At 44.9% G+C, this 18,909-nt stretch overlaps 1 protein-coding gene across 7 annotated transcripts in view; it reads left to right on the top strand.

Moving 5' to 3' along the window:
- LOC110491068 (La ribonucleoprotein 1, translational regulator) overlaps nt 1-18,909 on the top strand; it is an 86,676-nt gene that overhangs the window by 28,247 nt on the left and 39,520 nt on the right. For 4 of the 7 annotated variants that reach the window (XM_036950070.1, XM_036950061.1, XM_036950051.1 and 1 more), the window contains 6 exons: nt 95-175; nt 1,788-1,962; nt 10,660-10,794; nt 13,271-13,408; nt 17,904-18,066; nt 18,573-18,717. In XM_036950070.1, the coding sequence (XP_036805965.1) occupies nt 95-175; nt 1,788-1,962; nt 10,660-10,794; nt 13,271-13,408; nt 17,904-18,066; nt 18,573-18,717 (837 nt within the window). The remainder of the gene's footprint in view (nt 1-94; nt 176-1,787; nt 1,963-10,659; nt 10,795-13,270; nt 13,409-17,903; nt 18,067-18,572; nt 18,718-18,909) is intronic. The other 3 variants (XM_036950081.1, XM_036950111.1, XM_036950101.1) reach the window with 1 other exon arrangement.

Raw genomic sequence — 18,909 nt, 5'->3', positions numbered from 1 at the left:
TGAAATGGCAAACATTTTCCTTCATGACGCAATCCTGTGATTGTGATTGCGCCCTTTTGTCCTAAAAAGCTTCCCTTCTGTCCCATCTGCTCAGATTGAGGTTGTGAATCAGACTGTGTCATGCCCCATGCCCGTCAGGCAGGTCAGAGAAGTGGGCTCCACACGGAGATCCCCAGTAAGTTCACCCTCCACAGGGACCTGGAGCAGCCTGGACTTGGAGTTTCCGGCCTCCTGGCTCCATATAACCTGAATGAAAACACAGGATACTTACTCAGCAGGAGTTTAGTGGTATGGCCTGTTACCTGGAGTGATGTTAACCAATCTAAAGCTTGCTGGGGAATGAATGATAATATGGGGAGACTGTTGCACAGACTCTGACTAAGCCTACTCCTGGATTGAACTACCAATCAATGGTGACTCACCATGAACATGGTTTAGTCAAGTAGTTGTCGGAATGTGGGTCTGTGTAACCAGCTGTCTTTGGATGTCCAGAAGGAGTATAATGGTGGACTGGCCTGCTGCTGGGGTGAAATTGGCTTTATATTAGGTATTCACTCCTCAATGGCCGTTAACTTCCTATTTAGGCTCTTGGTTTTCCGGTAGTTACTCATTTATGCTTAATGTGGACAGCGATTCTGGATCCAGTTAAAATGCAGGAAGTGTACAGTTCATCTTCTATTTGAGTGGGATTGTATGGGTTTGTATAGTGATTTAGTTTTCCATCAGATTAGAATGGATGTCCATGTAAGGCCCTAGTGCAGTGCGTCATTAGGGCTGTCCTTGCTAAATAGGTGACAGGGTTTTTTTTTATGGATTACTTCATTTGTGACAAGTAAAAAAACAACATCCCACCGCATATTTAAGTGAGTGTGGTAAAAGTGTGTGAAGCTAGAAAACAACTAACCTGTTCTTGCAAAACTAACCCTTCAACTGAATGCTTTGCAAAAGTGCCCCAGAAGAGGAGTTATTTAGATGAGTGGAAGTGTTAGCTGAGGGAGTGAGCTCAAACATCAAGTGAACTAAACTTGCATTTGATTTGACCATGTCACACACTTCATGACGAGCAAAAATGATTGTACACACAGGATCTGCAACTGTCTGTAGGCAGCTCTCTGTGTGTGCATCTTGCCTGGATCTTATCCACTTCATACCACCAATGACTTCAGTGATGAACCCTATGGGCCCTGGTCAAAATGAGTGCATTATATAGGGGATATGGTGCTATTTGGAGCACAACCTTTAATGAAATAGTCTGGCCATCTATATGGCCCATGTCACTCACCAGTCACTAGTCTTAACCCCAGGACTGGCTGTGTCCATGAGTGACAGCAATAATGAATAGAATGGGATTTCTGTGCTTAGTTGGTTTCCTTTCCCATGCACAATTGAGTTGCACATTAAGAGCACTACAGTGGGAATCCTAACTTCCACCTCAGTCAGATTTTCACTTTTCACCCTTTGACATCAAAGCATGACAAAGTGAACATTTGACTTAAATGGAAGTTAGGATTTGCCCCAAATGATGATGGCTTATGTGCAACTCCAGTAGCCAGGTCAGTCTCACCTGAGTGTACTGTGGGTGAGTGTGACCAGTGACCAGTAGTGACCTTAGTGTTTGTACTATATTCCCTATTTAGCACATTACTTTTGACCAGTGCCCATATAAAGAATATGGTGCCATTTGGGACGCAGCCTAACTGATGCTCTTAAACCTGGGTGGTAAAACTGCTGTGATATTGTACCCTGTGTTAACTAACCTATCCCCCCCCCCCCCCCCCCCCCCCCAGGCCCCCAAGAAGCCTGTGCTGAAGAAAGAGGTGAAGGAGAAGCGTGACACCAACGAGGAGGGCAAGGAGAACCAGAATGCGAAGTCGGACGACTCTGGAGAGGAGAAGAACGGCGACGAGGACTCTCAGAAGAACAGCGACGAGGACTCTCAGAAGAACGGACAGAAGAAGAAAGGTGCGTTCCTTTACTTGGATTGACCTTTTCTTTTTAACGACAGAACGTGTGAAAAAACGGCACTTTTGTACAAGTGACTCGTTTCAGGAAACTATGTCCCATGTCACTACTTTGCCAGAGGCCTTCTGGAACATGTGACTTTTCATGTGCCTTAATAACAAACTTGAATGCCATCTGTAAATATGAGTAAAATGGTTAAATTATGAGCGTAGTTGGTTTAGCCACGGAAAAAGACAGGAACCTTCCCGCTAGCCATGATTGGCTGAGATAATGGATGGGCTGGAAATGCAGAGAGAAGATTTTCGATTGGTCTGCCATGTAGTACGCTCCTGTCTATAATGAGCTGCTTTGTGTGTGTGTGTAGGTAATCCTTTCTAATGCAGATTTTTTTGGAAGATGGCTCTCCAATTTCTGGAGGACAGAGTATTGAAATCATTGGAGTGCCCAGTGGAAGCAGAGTATGATGGCTAAGGAGATGGAGAAAATTCAGGCATTTGATTGTGAATGCTGAGGGAGTCAAAATGATCACAGAAGGCTATTGTAAAACACCTTTCCCTGGATTGCATCTTCAAACTAAGGGCAACCATGGTATCTGAAAGAGAGGGAGAAGCGTTCATCCATGTATACGGTTAAGAGTGTCTAGCGAGCTAAATTTTCAGATATTATACCTATCTAATTTCATCAGGAAGTTGTTTTCATTGCAATTTAAAGCGTACTGTTAGCTAGCTCGGTAATATTGGCTGCCTCGCTAGCTAACCTCACGTGTATGGTCTGTGTAGTAATATGATTTGTATCTCAGAAACATTTGCATTGCTAGTTATAGCCTAATGTTAGCTAACTAACATTGAACTTAGTTGGTTAGCATTCAGCTACCTGTAGATTCATGCAGGGTAGTAATGTTATGAGTTTGGATTATGGTTCATTGTTTAGCTAGCTAGCTACATGTCTATACAAAAGACTCCATTATGCAAGTAACCATTTCACTGTACCGTTTACACCTTCTGTATCCTGTGCATGTGACCAATAAAAGTTGATTTTATTTGATATAGTGTGTTTACCAGAGACAATAATGTGAAGGGACCAGGACGGTGCTGGAGGTTTGAGTTTATCTTTACAGGGACAGTGCACATTAAGCAACGTTTCAGTAAAAGTGCCGGTTTTAGCCAGCCGGCTAATATTCAACCGCAGTCCCTGGGCAGGTTATGAAAAACATTTACAATATAGACAATCATTGAGCAGTGCGCACACGCAGAGCAACATAGGACAAGCAAGACATAGCATACAGACAGAGCAACACAGGACAAGCGAGACAGGACAAGCGAGACAGGACAAGCGAGACAGGACACGCGAGACAGGACAAGCGAGACGTAGCATACAGACAGAGCAACATAGGACAAGCGAGACGTAGCATACAGACAGAGCAACATAGGACAAGCGAGACGTAGCATACAGACAGAGCAACATAGGACAAGCGAGACGTAGCATACAGACAGAGCAACATAGGACAAGCGAGACGTAGCACACAGAGAGAGCAACATAGGACAAGCGAGACGTAGCACACAGAGAGAGCAACATAGGACAAGCGAGACGTAGCACACAGACAGAGCAACATAGGACTAGCGAGACGTAGCATACAGACAGAGCAACATAGGACTAGTGAGACTAGCATACAGACAGAGCAACATTGTACAAGCAAGACAAGACAGGACAAGCAAGACATAGCATACAGACAGAGCAACATAGGACAAGCAAGACAGGACAAGCAAGACGTAGCATACAGACAGAGCAAGACAGGACAAGCAAGGCAAGACAAGCAAGACGTAGCATACAGACAGAGCAACATAGGACAAGCAAGACAGGACAAGCAAGACAAGACAAGCAAGACGTAGCATACAGACAGAGCAACATAGGACAAGCAAGGTGTAGCATACGGACAGAGCAACATAGGACAAGCAAGACAAGACAGGACAAGCAAGACGTAGCATACAGACAGAGCAAGACAGGACAAGCAAGGCAAGACAAGCAAGACGTAGCATACAGACAGAGCAACATAGGACAAGCAAGACGTAGCATACAGACAGAGCAACATAGGACAAGCAAGACGTAGCATACAGACAGAGCAACATAGGACACGCAAGGTGTAGCATACGGACAGAGCAACAGAACAAAAAGCAGCAGGGCAACATGGAAAGCGGCAATACACAGCTAGGGATTATGTTCACAAATCTGAATGACCTTTAGCCATGTATTCATACATTTGTGAAAGTGTGATATGTGGTGCAGTTATGTGTGTCTGATGGCAGTGTATTCCAGACATTGGAAGCTCTCACAGAGAAAGCAGATTTACTAAAGGTGCTTTTCCTTCAGGGAACTATACAGTCACCTCTCATGACATACCTTGTGGATCTGCTGCCGTATGTTTGTTTGTGTGGAAACACAAGTATCTATAGCCTACTTTTTACACTCATTATATTAACAGTTGAACTGTCCATGTTTAATTTTACCCTAGTGGACACATGCTATAGGCCTTAACAATGTGGGAAGATACTTTCTCACTTGAGGAAAATTAATAATTTATCCTCCTATTTTTTTGTGTAGGGCAGGACCCAGTCTAGCTTTGTAGTGACTAGGCCTGTTTCGGTGACCGTATTACCGCCACACCGGGGGTCACAAGTCATGAAGGTAGTCAAATTCCACGTGACCATTTAGTCATGGTAATTAGGATTCTCTAAGCTCTGATGCTGCTGATGGTCATTAGTAGCCGACCAAACTTGTTAACTGCCTGGTACTCAGCACTCTATTGTCCCTCTAATCACTCTGACATCAATGCAAATGTGATCGATAATCTAATCAAACACTTCATGAGAGCCCATCAGCTAATGTTGCATTTTTCTGCAATTGCATAACAAAACTGAGGGATGGCCTCTATTAAAAAATAGTATGATCCCATAAGCTTTCTATAGGCTAGGTCTACTATATTTAATGCTTAACTTTCCTGATATTAAGCATATTGCTTATTTTTACAACAGGAATATAGTCTACCTGGCTGGCATGAAAAGGACCACGGGAAAAGTGTCCTCCATTTGTTATTTAAGTGCATAGATTATGTATTTTTGCCCCTGTATCGAGACCAGTGCATGATAATTTCACACATTATTTAGTGTATGTGAAGACGAGATTAAATCAAGAACAGTCTGATTTGACAATATTAGCCTATCACTTGTGAATTATATATCATCACTTGTGAATGATGCCCAGCATAAGGTAAAGAACAGTCACACACTGCATGTAGCCTAGCCTATATGTTTTAATAAGGTTTGTATCACAATTAAACTCAGCAAAAAAAGAAACGTCCTCTCAATGTCAACTGCGTTTATTTTCAGCAAACTTAACATGTGTAAGTATTTGTATGAACATAAGATTCAACAACTGAGACAAACTGAACAAGTTCCACAGACATGTGACTAACAGAAATGGAATAATGTGTCCCTGAACAAAGAGGGGGGGTCAAAAACAAAAGTAACAGTCAGTATCTGGTGTGGCCACCAGCTGCATTCAGTCCCGCAGTGCATCTCCTCCTCATGGACTGCACCAGATTTTCCAGTTCTTGCTGTGAGATGTTACCCCACTCTTCCACCAAGGCACCTGCAAATTCCCAGATATTTCTGGGGGGAATGGCCCAAGCCCTCACCCTCCGATCCAACAAGTCCCAGACGTGCTCAATTGGACTGAGTTCTGGGCTCTTCGCTGGCCATGGCAGAACACTGACATTCCTGTCTTGCAGGAAATCACACACAGAATGAGCAGTATGGCTGGTGGCATTGTCATGCTGGAGGGTCAGGATGAGCCTGCAGGAAGGGTACCACATGAGGGAGGAGGATGTCTTCCCTGTATCGCACAAGCTCAGTCCGATGATGCTGTGACACACCATGACGAACCCTCCACCTCCAAATCGATCCCGCTCCAGAATACAGGCCTCAGTGTAACACTCAAGCCTTCGACGTTAATCTCGAATCTGACCATCACCCCTGGTGAGGTAAAACAGCGACTCGTCAGTGAAGATCACTTTTTGCCAGTCCTGTCAGGTCCAGCAACGGTGGGTTTGTGCCCTTAGGCGACAATGTTGCCGGTGATGTCTGGTGAGGTCCTGCCTTACAACAGGGCCGGACAGTGACACCACTGATTGAGGGATTGTGCATTCCTGGTGTAACTCGGGCTGTTGTTGCCATCCTGTACCTGTCCCGCAGATGTGATGTTCGGATGTACCGATCCTGTGCAGGTGTTGTTACACGTCCGTCCTCTCTCCCTGTAGTGCTGTCTTAGGCGTCTCACATTACGGACATTGCAATTTATAGTCCTGGCCACATCTGCAGTCCTCATGCCTCCTCGCAGCATGCCTAAGGCATGTTCACGCAGATGAGCAAGGACCCTGGGCATCTTTCTTTTGGTGTTTCTCAATCAGTAGAAAGACCTCTTTTAGTGTCCTATGTTTTCATAACTGTGACCTTAATTGCCTACCGTCTGTAAGGTGTTAGTGTCTTAACGACCGTTCCACAGCAAAGCAGTGCTACAGAAACAACAGAGTTACACATGGAATAAACAACAGTACAGTCAATAACACAATAGAAAAAAAAAGAAAGTCTATATACAGTGAGTGCAAGTGTCCGTCGAGTTTTTACTCTTACTATTAGAACCTAACACTGCGGAGGCAATTTGTTCTTCTTGGACAAAGGTTTTTACATTTCAATTATATTAATTCATGATTTATACCAGGGATGAAGACCACAGGCAATGTTTTGCTTTTCAATAAAACCTGTTCTGTTGGTATAAGAAATGTTCTTTATTTTATTACAACTTTATTACTTTTCTGTTAAGATTAATTCAAATAATTTAATGTGATTCTGAGCACCTGTGGTGGAATCCATAATGTGTTACGGGGAATTAAAATCTTTCTGGTGCAACATTTCTCTAACAGGAACCCTGGTGTGTGTGTGGGAGCGGTTCTCTAGACCCCTCAGACTTCACCTTGACCTACAAAAACACACACACACAGCATGCATTTGTGTTCGCTTTTGATAATGGTGTCTTCCCGTTAATTAACCTCTCTGGGATATGCTGGACGGTAGCGTCCCAACTAGCCAACATCCAGTGAAAATGCAAAGCGCCAAATTCAAATAAATTACTATGCAATTTTAAATGAAATCACATGTGCAAGATACCAAATTAAAGCTACACTTGTTGTGAATCCAGCCAACGTGTCAGATTTCAAAAAGGCTTTTCGGCGAAAGCAAACAACGCTATTATCTGAGGATTGCACCCCAGTCGGAGCACTCGGGGTGAAGGGAACAACTGCCACTGGCCGCAAAAGTCATGGATTTTTTTAGGGTGCCTTACGGCAACACAAAGGGGATGCCACCGGGAAATTCTAGGCATTATCAAGTACTTGTTCAATTGTGAATGAGAGACTGATGAAGTGTGTACAGCCTGCACAAAAAAAAACAAATCAGAAGTCATGCTTTTCAAGCAACTTTTTAAAAATCATCATCGCATTATGCAGCATTACAATGTATTAAAAATCAAAACATATAGCCCAACGTTTGTAGATCAACTAAAGTTACATTAACTCTAAATTTAAGCATATAGGAGTACCTTTTTCTTTAACCACTCAACACAGAATAACCTTATGTGTGCACTCAATCAAATAATTTGGATAAAATCTATTTAATTCAGCTTTGTTCAATCATATTCTTCATACTGTAAAATAATGCCACAGAATTCTAAGCAAATCTTATCTGCTAAATTAACTAGTGTAGCCCACAGTCATATGACATAGCCATATCAGGACCTAACATAAGGACAACAGAGTATGCTATTCTGCTGAAATAGACCACATTTCCTCCATATCATGTTTCTTTAGTCCTGTCTAAAAATGAATAATAGATTTTTATTGTGAAGGTGTAGGCTATATTACATGGATTTATTAGACTTTTTAAAATGTAGATATTCCAAAGGTCTACATCAGTGGCTTATAGGCTATGTGTGGGAGCCAGGAGAGGCTAAATGTGTTTATTAAATAACGGTCAATTACCGTGAGACCGACAGTTATTTGCTTGACAATCACCGGCTGACACACTTTTGTGACCGCCACAGCCCTAGTAGTGACTACTACACTGAGCCTTTCCCACACTCCTTTGAATGCACGGCGAGGGAATGAGTAGGAGGCCATGCAGACAGGGAGATGTGTTGGCAGAAATAAAGGGTTGAAATTCCACCAGCCTGCCAGCAAGTGGTTTTTGACCTTCAGAATGAGACGTCCCATGCCTTTTTTCAGCTCACTCGCTCTTTCTCTCTCTCCTTCTCTTGCTCTCTCGCCCCCTTTTTTTCTCTCGCACTTTCTTTCTCCCTTTTCTCTCTGTTTCGCTCTCAATCTCTCTTTCGCTCCCTTTCTATCACTCTTTCTTTCTGGCTCTTTTGCTCTTTTTCCCTCGCTCTTTTCTCTCGCTTTCTCACTCTTTTTCTTTCTCTTGCCCTCTTCTCTCGCTCTCTTTTTTCTCTCGCTCTTTTTTCTCAAGCTTTCTTTCTCGCTCTTTCTTTCTTTCGCACTCTTTCGCTCTCACAATCTTTCTGTTTCGCTCTCTTTTGTGCCAGCTATCTCACTTTCTTGCTCGCTCTCTGTTTCGCTCTCGCTTGCTATCTCGCATTCTCGATCACTTTAACTTGCTGGCTCTGGCTTCCACTCTCTTTCGCTATTTCTCTCTTGCTGTCTCGCTATTTCTCTCTTGCTGTCTCGCTATTTCTCTCTTGCTGTCTCGCTCTCTTTCTCTCTGTCTCGCTCTCTTTCTCTCTTGCTGTCTCGCTCTCTTTCTCTCTTGCTGTCTCGCTCTCTTTCTCTCTCGCTCTCTTTCTCTCTCGCTCGCTTTCTCTCTCGCTGTCTCGCTCTATTTCTCTCTCGCTCTTGCTGTCTTGCTCTCTTTCGCTCTTGCTGTCTCGCTCTTTCGCTCTTGCTGTCTCGCTCTCTTTCTCTCTCGCTCTCTTTCTCTCTCGCTCTCTTTCGCTGTCTCGCTCTCTTTCTCTCTCGCTGTCTCGCTCTCTTTCTCTCTCGCTGTCTCGCTCTCTTTCTCTCTCGCTGTCTCGCTCTCTTTCTCTCTCGCTGTCTCGCTCTCTTTCTCTCTCGCTGTCTCGCTCTCTTTCTCTCTCGCTGTCTCGCTCTCTTTCTCTCTCGCTGTCTCGCTCTCTTTCTCTCTCGCTGTCTCGCTCTCTTTCTCTCTCGCTGTCTCGCTCTCTTTCTCTCTCGCTGTCTCGCTCTCTTTCGCTGTCTCGCTCTCTTTCGCTGTCTCGCGCTCTCTTTCGCTGTCTCGCGCTCTCTTTCGCTGTCTCGCGCTCTCTTTCGCTGTCTCGCTGTCTCGCGCTCTTTCGCTGTCTCGCTCTCTTTCGCTGTCTCGCTCTCTTTCGCTGTCTCGCTCTCTCGCTCTCTTTCGCTGTCTCGCTCTCTTTCGCTGTCTCGCTCTCTTGCTCTCTTTCGCTGTCTCGCTCTCTTGCTCTCTTTCGCTGTCTCGCTCTCTTGCTCTCTTTCGCTGTCTCGCTCTCTTGCTCTCTTTCGCTGTCTCGCTCTCTTGCTCTCTTTCGCTGTCTCGCTCTCTTGCTCTCTTTCGCTGTCTCGCTCTCTTGCTCTCTTTCGCTGTCTCGCTCTCTTGCTCTCTTTCGCTGTCTCGCTCTCTTGCTCTCTTTCGCTGTCTCGCTCTCTTGCTGTCTTGTTGTCTCGCTCTCTTTCTCTCTTTCTCTGTCTCGCTCTCTTGCTGTCTTGCTGTCTCGCTCTCTTTCTCTCTTTCTGTCTCGCTCTCTTTCTGTCTCGCTCTCTTGCTCTCTTTCGCTCTCTTGCTGTCTCATTCTCTTTCTCTCTTTCTCTCTTTCTCTCTTGCTCTCTTGCTCTCTTGCTCTCTTGCTCTCTTGCTCTCTTGCTCTCTTGCTGTCTCGCTCTCTTGCTGTCTCGCTCTCTTTCAGTCTCGCTCTCTTGCTCTCTTTCTCTCTCGCTGTCTGGCTCTGTTTCACTGTCTTGCTCTTTCTCTCTTGCTGTCTTGCTCTCTTTCTTTGTCTCACTCTCTCTGCTAAGCATTCAAAATGTACTTTTGGGTGTTGAGTAAAAAGTACATTGTTTTTAGGAATGTAGTGAAGTAAAAGTAGTCAGAAATATAGTAACATGCAGATACCCCCCCAAAAAAACACTTTAGTAAAAATACTTAAATACTACTTAAGTACTTTAAACCTATGCACATACTCCACTAACAGACCACTGACACAGCCTGCTGGCCAGCATGGGGAACTACATATTAGACTGAATAGCTTTTTGGGGGGGGGGTTATATATCAACCAAGTAAAACGTGAGGTATTTATTTTGGGGTGTTTTTTCTCACCTCTCAGTAGGATTAGAATTCCCATTCACAATCCCAGACGTGAAACCTTTTAAACTTGAATTGGTCTAGCACAATAAGTTACTGTGCTGCTCTGTCCATTCCCCTTACACACATCAACTAGTTTCATACTATCCCTGCCTGCCTGCCTGCATTTCACTACAGAAAGGGACTCTTGGTCTTGGACAACAAAAAAACACCACAACAAAATAACTACATTGTGGTACATTGTGGAAATTTGGCAGACAGGCGACTCCCTAACGGTATTGTTTTTGTGTGTTTTTTGTAGGAAACAAGCATAGGTGGGTGCCGCTGATGATGGAGGTGAAGTCTGAGGGGCCCAGAGAACGCTCGGCCTCAAGGAATAACTCCCGTCAGAACGAGGTGCCCAGGATGCCCCCCAACAGGAAGAACGACCTCCGAGGTGAGTGTCATCTCCCATCGCCAACCTGACCTCTTATGGCAGCCTATGCCCTATGTAGTGCACTACATTTGACCTGTGTCCATAGGGGATTTACAAGTAGCTGCCAAAATAAAGGAAACACCAACAGTGTCTTACTAGGGCGTTGGCCACCACAAGCCGCCCGAACAGCTTCAATGCGCCTTGGCATAGATTCTACAAGCTTCTGTAACTATATTGGAGGGATGCGATGCCATTCTTCCATGAGGAATTCTATAAATGGGTTTTTGTTGATGGTGGTGGAAACCGCGGTCTCAGGCGCCACTCCAGAATCTCCCTTAAGTGTTCAATTTGGCTGAGATCTGGTGACTGACACACACACACCAGGGTTCCTGTTAGAGAAATGTTGCACCAGAAAGATTTTAATTCCCCGTAACACATTATGGATTCCACCATAAAAACTGTAAAAAATGAAAAGTTTGACCAAGTTTATTCTTCCCAGAGGATCAATACAGCTGCATTAGACAAACCCTTTTCACACAAGCAGTGATATTTAACCCTTCCTCCTAGGCTGTCTCCTCCTACACATCTGAACAGCCGATATAAACTCAGCAAAAAAAGAAACGTCCCCTTTCAGGACCCTGCCTAATATTCCAAATAACTTCACAGATCTACATTATAAACACTGTTTCCCATGCTTTTTTTTAAATTTATTTTTTTATTTTTTTTATTTTTTTATTTCACCTTTATTTAACCAGGTAGGCTAGTTGAGAACAAGTTCTCATTTACAACTGCGACCTGGCCAAGATAAGGCATAGCAGTGTGAACAGACAACACAGAGTTACACATGGAGTAAACAATTAACAAATCAATAACACAGTAGAAAAAAGGGGAGTCTATATACATTGTGTGCAAAAGGCATGAGAAGGTAGGCAAATAATTACAATTATGCAGATTAACACTGGAGTGATAAATGATCAGATGGTTATGTACAGGTAGAGATATTGGTGTGCAAAAGAGCAGAAAAATAAATAAATAAAAACAGTATGGGGATGAGGTAGGTGAATATGGGTGGGCTATTTACCAATAGACTATGTACAGCTGCAGCGATCGGTTAGCTGCTCAGATAGCAGATGTTTGAAGTTGGTGAGGGAGATAAAAGTCTCCAACTTCAGCGATTTTTGCAATTCGTTCCAGTCACAGGCAGCAGAGAACTGGAACGAAAGGAGGCCAAATGAGGTGTTGGCTTTAGGGATGATCAGTGAGATACACCTGCTGGAGCGCGTGCTACGGATGGGTGCTTGTTCAATGAACCATAAACAATGAATGAACATGCACCTGTCCATGAGGAGATGCACTGCAGTACTTAATGCAGCTGGTGGCCACACCAGATACGGACTGTTACTTTTGATTTTGACTCCCCCCTTTGTTCAGGGACACATTATTCCATTTCTGTTAGTCACATGTCTGTGGAACCTGTTTAGTCTGTCTGTTGTTGAATCTTATGTTCATACAAATATTTACACATGTTACGTTTTCTGAAAATAAACGTTGACAGTGAGCGAACGTTTCTTTTTTTGCTTTGTTTATCTTGACTGCTAGGCAGGTCACTTAGTGATACGGGCCTGATACGCGCCGTAAACTGTTATTTCTCCCTTTGTGCACGGGGACATTGTCATACTGAAACAGGAAAGGGCCTTCCTCAAACTGTTGCCACAAAGTTGAAAGCACAGAATTTGTCTAGTATGTAATTGTATGCTATAGTGTTTTTTTAAGGGGCCTAGCCCGAACCATGAAAAACAGCCACATACCATTATTCCTTCTCTACCAAACTTTACAGTTGGCACTATGCATTCGGGCAGGTAGCTTTCCCAGATACGTCCGTCAGACTGCCAGATGGTGAAGTGTGATTCACCACTCCAGAGAACTAATTTCCACTGATCCAGAGTCCAATGGTGGCGATCTTTACACTCCAGCCGACACTTGGCATTGCGCATGATGATCTTTGGTTTGTGTGCGGCTCCTCAGCCATGGAAACCCATTTCATGAAGCTTCTGACGAACAGTTATTGTGCTGACGTTGCTTCCAGAGGCAGTTTGGAACTCTGTAGTGAGTGTTGCAACCGAGGACAGAAGATTTTGACCTGTGTCCATAGGTCTTCAGCACTCGGTGGTCCCATCCTGTGAGCTTTTGTGGCCTACCACTTTGCTGCTGAGCCGTTGTTGCCCCTACACGTTTCCACTTCACAATAACAGCAGTTACAGTTGACCAGGGCAGTTCAAGCAGGTCAGACATTTGACAAACTGACTTGTTGGAAAGGTGGCATCCTATGACGGTGCCATGATGAAAGGCACTGAGCTTTTCAGTAAAGGCCATTCTACTGCCAATGTTTGTCTATGGCAATTGCATGGCTTTGTTTTAAACACCTTTTAGCAATGTGTGCCTGAAATAGCCGAAATCACATATATTTTTGTATATATAGTGTATTTTATGTTCTCAGACGGGTACAGAGGGAAGTCCGAGCGTGAATGGAGTGATGACCATGATGAGGTGTCCAGCGTGAGGAGCGAGGGTGCTCCCTTCCGTGCCGGGTTCCGGGGTCGTGGCAGGGGCCGGGGACGAGGCAGAGGCTCCAGAGGTAAGCAAAAATACAAATTATAATCTCCCCCCAAAAATGCATTACCATGCAAATGGTCAAAGTCATATCATATTGTAACTATACTGAACACAATTATAAACGCAACATGCAACAATTGTCGCAGTTCATTTAAGGAAGTTAGTCAATAGAAATAGAGGCCCTAATTTCACATGACTGGGCAGGGGTGCAGCCATGGGTGGGCCTTGGAGTCCGGTTGGATGTACTGCCAAAATCTCTAAAACGACATTGGAGACAGTTTATGGGAGCAAAATTAACATTCAATTCTCTGGAACAGCTCTGGTGGACATTCCTGCAGTCAGCATGCCAATCGCACACTCTGTGGCATTGTGCTGTGTGACAAAACTGCTCATTTTAAAGTGGCCTTTTATTGTCCCAAGCACAAGGTGCATCTGTGTAATAATTATGCTTCTTTGACTTCACCATTTTTTTGCACAAAATGAGATGAGCTTTTTGTGTGTATGGAACATTTCTGGAGTGTTTTTATTTCAGCTCATGAAACATGTGACCAACACTTTACATGTTGTTTCTATTAGTATTCAGTTTAGTTGGATACAGTCGACTCACATCTACTGAACTGTTCAGTGCAATTCACCTGTCTCCATTCTCTTGTATTTTTACCTACTTTCCTTCAGAAATCACACACTCTTGGTTAACACAATTGTCAAGCCATACAGTGTGCTGTGCCATTCCTGCTCTATGAGAATCAGCCTCATTAAACTACCTCAACTGGAATCCTACCGGTCTGCCATCTGTGCCCTTACAAGCACCTGGGAGAGAACATTTATCCTTTTATTTAACTAAGCAAGTCAGTTAAGAACAAATTCTTATTTACAATGACAGCCTACCCCTGCCAAACCTTAACCTGGACGACACTGGGCCAATAGTGCGCTGCCCTATGGGACTCCCAATCACGGCCTGTTGTGATAAAGCCTGTAATTGAACCAGGGTCTGTAGTGACGCCTCTAGCACTGAGATGCAGTGACTGCTGCGCCACTCGGGAGCCCAGATATACAGTCCAGCAGGTCCTCCTCCACTACATTATGGTCCATTCGAGACGGATCTTAAGTGCTTTTCCCCGGTGCAAGGTGCAAGACTACTACGTGAGTGAGGCTTTCACACATCCAGCAGTTCGTTCGACGCATCAGAAACGGCCACCACAGCATCTACAAGATTGCGAGGTAGGCTATGTGAGCCATACACGGCATACTTCACCCCACCATAGCACAGCACCGAATGATGTAAATGGTCAAGAAGAGGAGTGGTATTTTCATCATGAAGGAGCGGCAAAGATGACCCCCTTCACCTTGTCACATGCAACCTCATCCACTCGCCAGGTTCAATGGGATGCTGGCTCAGAGAGGGATCAGAGCCATCACCAGAGGGTATGGGTTAGAACCCTAGATAGCCCACAGCCTGCAGAGAAAAAGAGAACACATGGAGGTAAGCTGAGAAGCCCCCACACCCTACCCTTACCGGGAACACAGGAAGCTGCCAACAGCTTTCCAAGCAGAGCTAGAGGAAATCCGGAAAGAGAACGAGAAGCTGCGTATATCAATCAAATGTATTTATAAAGACCTTCTTACATCAGCTGATGTCACAAAGTGCTGTACAGAAACCCAGCCTAAAACCCCAAACAGCAAGCAATGCATGTGTAGAAGCATGGTGGCTAGGAAAAACTCCCTAGAAAGGCCAAAACCTAGGAAGAAACCTAGAGAGGAACCAGGCTATGAGGAGTGGCCAGTCTGGCTGTGCTGGGTGACGATTATAATAGAACATGGCCAAGATGTTCAAATGTTCATAGATGACCAGCAGGGTCAAATAATAATAATCACAGTGGTTGTCGAGGGTGCAACAGGTCAGCACTTCAGGAGTGAATGTCAGTTGGCTTTTCACAGCCGATCATTCAGAGTATATCTACCGCTCCTGCTGTCTCTAGAGAGTTGAAAACAGCAGGTCTGAGACAGGTAGCACATCCGGTGAACAGGTCAGGGTTCCATAGCCTCAGGCAGAACAGTTGAAACTGGAACAGCAGCATGGCCAGGTGGACTGGGGACAGCAAGGAGTCATCAGGCCAGGTAGTCCTGAGGCATGGTCCTAGGGCTCAGGTCCTCAGAGAGAGAATTAGAGAAAGCATACTTAAATTCACACAGGACACCAGATATCTCATCTAGCCGTAGAGCGAGAATTCGAGGTTCATGGCGTTAAACAGGAAATGGGGAAGCTTGTGGATAAGGTCTGCAGCCAGCTATACCCCCCCCCCCCCAAAAAAAAAAGTCTACTCAGCAACAGTCTGGCCCCAATGTACGAATTGAGTCCGTTTTTCCAGTCCACCTCATTCCCCCAGTTGAGCTAGAGGAAGAGCTCAGTGAGGAGTACGATAACGATGAGTTAGAGCAGCCAGCGTAAGAACAAGTAGTAGACCTTCTGGACAAGATGAGTGAGCTCAGTCATGAGGGATCAGGCTTCTTCTGCTGCTGCTAAGCAGAGTAGACCGGCATCGGTAGTCAAGTATCCAGGCAACCCTCCATGAGAGGCTACACCTTCGCCATGTCTCAGAGTCAAGTTATCACCCTGATGGGGGGACTGTAGCCTACCTCCTCACCAGGCCAGTGTTGCACCTTCACACTTTTCGACACCATTGATTTTATAATGTTAATTGTTCTGACCGTTTTGTTATTGGGATAAAACATTTCATTGGCCTCTAAATGTCACTCTTAAAGGCATCTAAGTGGGTATGCTGAACCTATATTGTGCAAGAAAAAAATCTGTTATGAATTCTTTAGTTTTTGTTAACGTGCTGTCAGTCAATAAACTGGTTACATTTCCAAAATCCCCTTAGTGGAAAATCATGAATTGTTATATGGAGGGCTATCAGCTGGATGGTTCGAGCGCATTCGATCCTCTGTAGAACAATACTGTTGAATGAAGCTTCGCCACATGTCATAAAGCCCAGCTCTCCACTCTACCAGCTCTCTCTTTGTGTGGTTGCGCTCCATTGCTGGTTCCGATCAATGTGTGGTTGTGCTTATGTGGAAATGGTGGAATGATCTGTCTGCTGGCTTTGCCTTGGTCTTGTGTGACCCTGATCCAGCCTCACTAAGGAAACAGTATGAGCAAAACAATTTAATAACTACCAGAGTGTGTTAGGACGTGTCAAGACCTGGGATAGCTCAGGGCAGTGGGGTTAGACATGGTGCTCGGGATTAAGAGTTTAAAATAATTTCACTATTGGAGTAGTATCATAAATGTGTTGCATATTCAAAATCCATGTGGGGTTAATTAGCTTAAGTGTTTGACCCGAGCACTGCTGCACGAGGGAGGCACTCTATTGCTGCAGCTGTGGAGGGGCCGGTGTGAGATGGGAGGGAGAGAAGGTGGAGCTCTATTGCTGCAGCTGTGGAGGGGCCGGTGTGAGATGGGAGGGAGAGAGGGCGGAGCTCTATGGCTGCAGCTGTGGAGGGGCCGGTGTGAGATGGGAGGGAGAGAAGGTGGAGCTCTATTGCTGCAGCTGTGGAGGGGCTGGTGTGAGATGGGAGGGAGAGAGGGTGGAGCTCTATGGCTGCAGCTGTGGAGGGGCCGGTGTGAGATGGGAGGGAGAGAGGGTGGAGCTCTATTGCTGCAGCTGTGGAGGGGCCGGTGTGAGATGGGAGGGAGAGAGGGTGGAGCTCTATTGCTGCAGCTGTGGAGGGGCTGGTGTGAGATGGGAGGGAGAGAGGGTGGAGCTCTATTGCTGCAGCTGTGGAGGGGCCGGTGTGAGATGGGAGGGAGCAGACGGAGGGAGAGGTGAACTTATGTGAGTGCATTGTTTATTGTTAATTTAACTTTTGTGTATTATCTACCTCACTTGCTTTGGCAATGTTAACATATGTTTCCCATGCCAATAAAACCCCTTGAATTTAATTGAGAGGGAGATGCAGTAGTACTCACACAAGTATTCGAATACTAACGTCCGTTTGGATATTCAAATATTCTACATCCCTAGCCTGGCTGGGCCTGTTGGTTTTGGCAACCAGCCGCTCCTCTCTCACCTCTGACTGGGCCATGGGAGTCTGCCTCTGACAGGAAAACACTGCCACCTTTCATTTGAGGAGAAAGGGGGTGGAACAGGGGAAGAGGAGTAAAGGTGACACTCCCTCCCTCCACCCACCCCCTGTTGTGATGAAACCTGCCGTTCTTCTCCTTCTCACTTGGCCGAGATCCACCTGTTTTGAGTTTTCAGACTCTTCCCTCTCCTCAGGAACACAGTGTTACTTTCAGAAGTCAAAGGATTTTCCCCCGGGGGACACCACATTTTAAATCTTAGCTAGTTCCTATTTAGTAAATCATTGCGCGCCTTCCTGGGATTCAACAGCTGTGCTGCAAATGTCTCCCTGCTGTTGGTGAACTCTTGTAGCTCTGCAGCCTTGTTGTTCACTTGTAGTAGGCTTGTGACAGTGGCCCTGTAATGGTTTACTACTGCCGTGTCTCCTACCAGGTCACCCTGACTACCATTATGGCTACAAGGCCTACAACGGGAAGGACGGTGCCTACGGACAGAAGTTTGGTGCTCCAGTGACCTATTACTACGACAACATGAGCAGCAGTGACCTGTACACAGTGGACCAGGGCCTGCTCAAGGACTATGTCAAAAGGCAGATGTGAGTACTTACCTACCTACCGTTGGTTACGTTGCTTTAAATGTACTACCATTGGTAACTATGCGTCATAAGTTCTGCCATTGGTTACTACGCTTTATAGGTCAATGTTTCAAGAGGAAGCAGATGTCACTGTTGTTCAGCCTTGGAATAGTGTAATATAATATATATGCGATTTAGCAGACACTTTTATCCAAACCGACTTAAACATGCATGCATACTTTCTCATATGGGTGTCCCCAGAATATAACATGGAATCTGAATCAAATTCCATCTCCTAAACATCTGATGACAATTGAAATTACGTTTATCTCCAACTCAAACAATGCTGAGAACGTAGGCAAATATTTAGTCTCAACTTTTCCCACATTATGTCATTGTATTCCCTGACAAGGGCTTGGCTTGACAGTGTTTCTTCTATTGAACATGCCTTCATAATAAAGGCATTTTAATTATAGGAAGAGTACCTTGATCCTCCTTGTTTTTGAACTTTCCGCGTCTCTCCGTAGTGAGTACTACTTCAGCCTTGGCAACCTGGAGCGGGATTTCTTCCTGCGCAAGAAGATGGACCAGGAGGGCTTCCTGTCACTTGGCCTGATTGCCAGCTTCCACAGGGTGCAGGCCCTCACCACTGATGTCAGCCTCATCATAGAGGTACATTATGTTCCTTATTTACATGTTTAGCCAGATGGCTTTAGTCTCATAACTAAATATGTTTCTATGCCTCATCAGCTGTATAATTTGTAGGTATTTCATGGCTTTTCATCGAGCTTTGACTTGTAAAAAACAGTTTCTGCAGACCGTATTAAATAGGACTGATCTCTCTTTTAATGTTGTTGTTTAATA

The sequence above is a fragment of the Oncorhynchus mykiss genome, chromosome 2 (assembly GCF_013265735.2).
Source record: "Oncorhynchus mykiss isolate Arlee chromosome 2, USDA_OmykA_1.1, whole genome shotgun sequence".
Taxonomy (NCBI): domain Eukaryota; kingdom Metazoa; phylum Chordata; class Actinopteri; order Salmoniformes; family Salmonidae; genus Oncorhynchus; species Oncorhynchus mykiss.
This window is presented reverse-complemented; position numbering and strand designations above follow the sequence as displayed.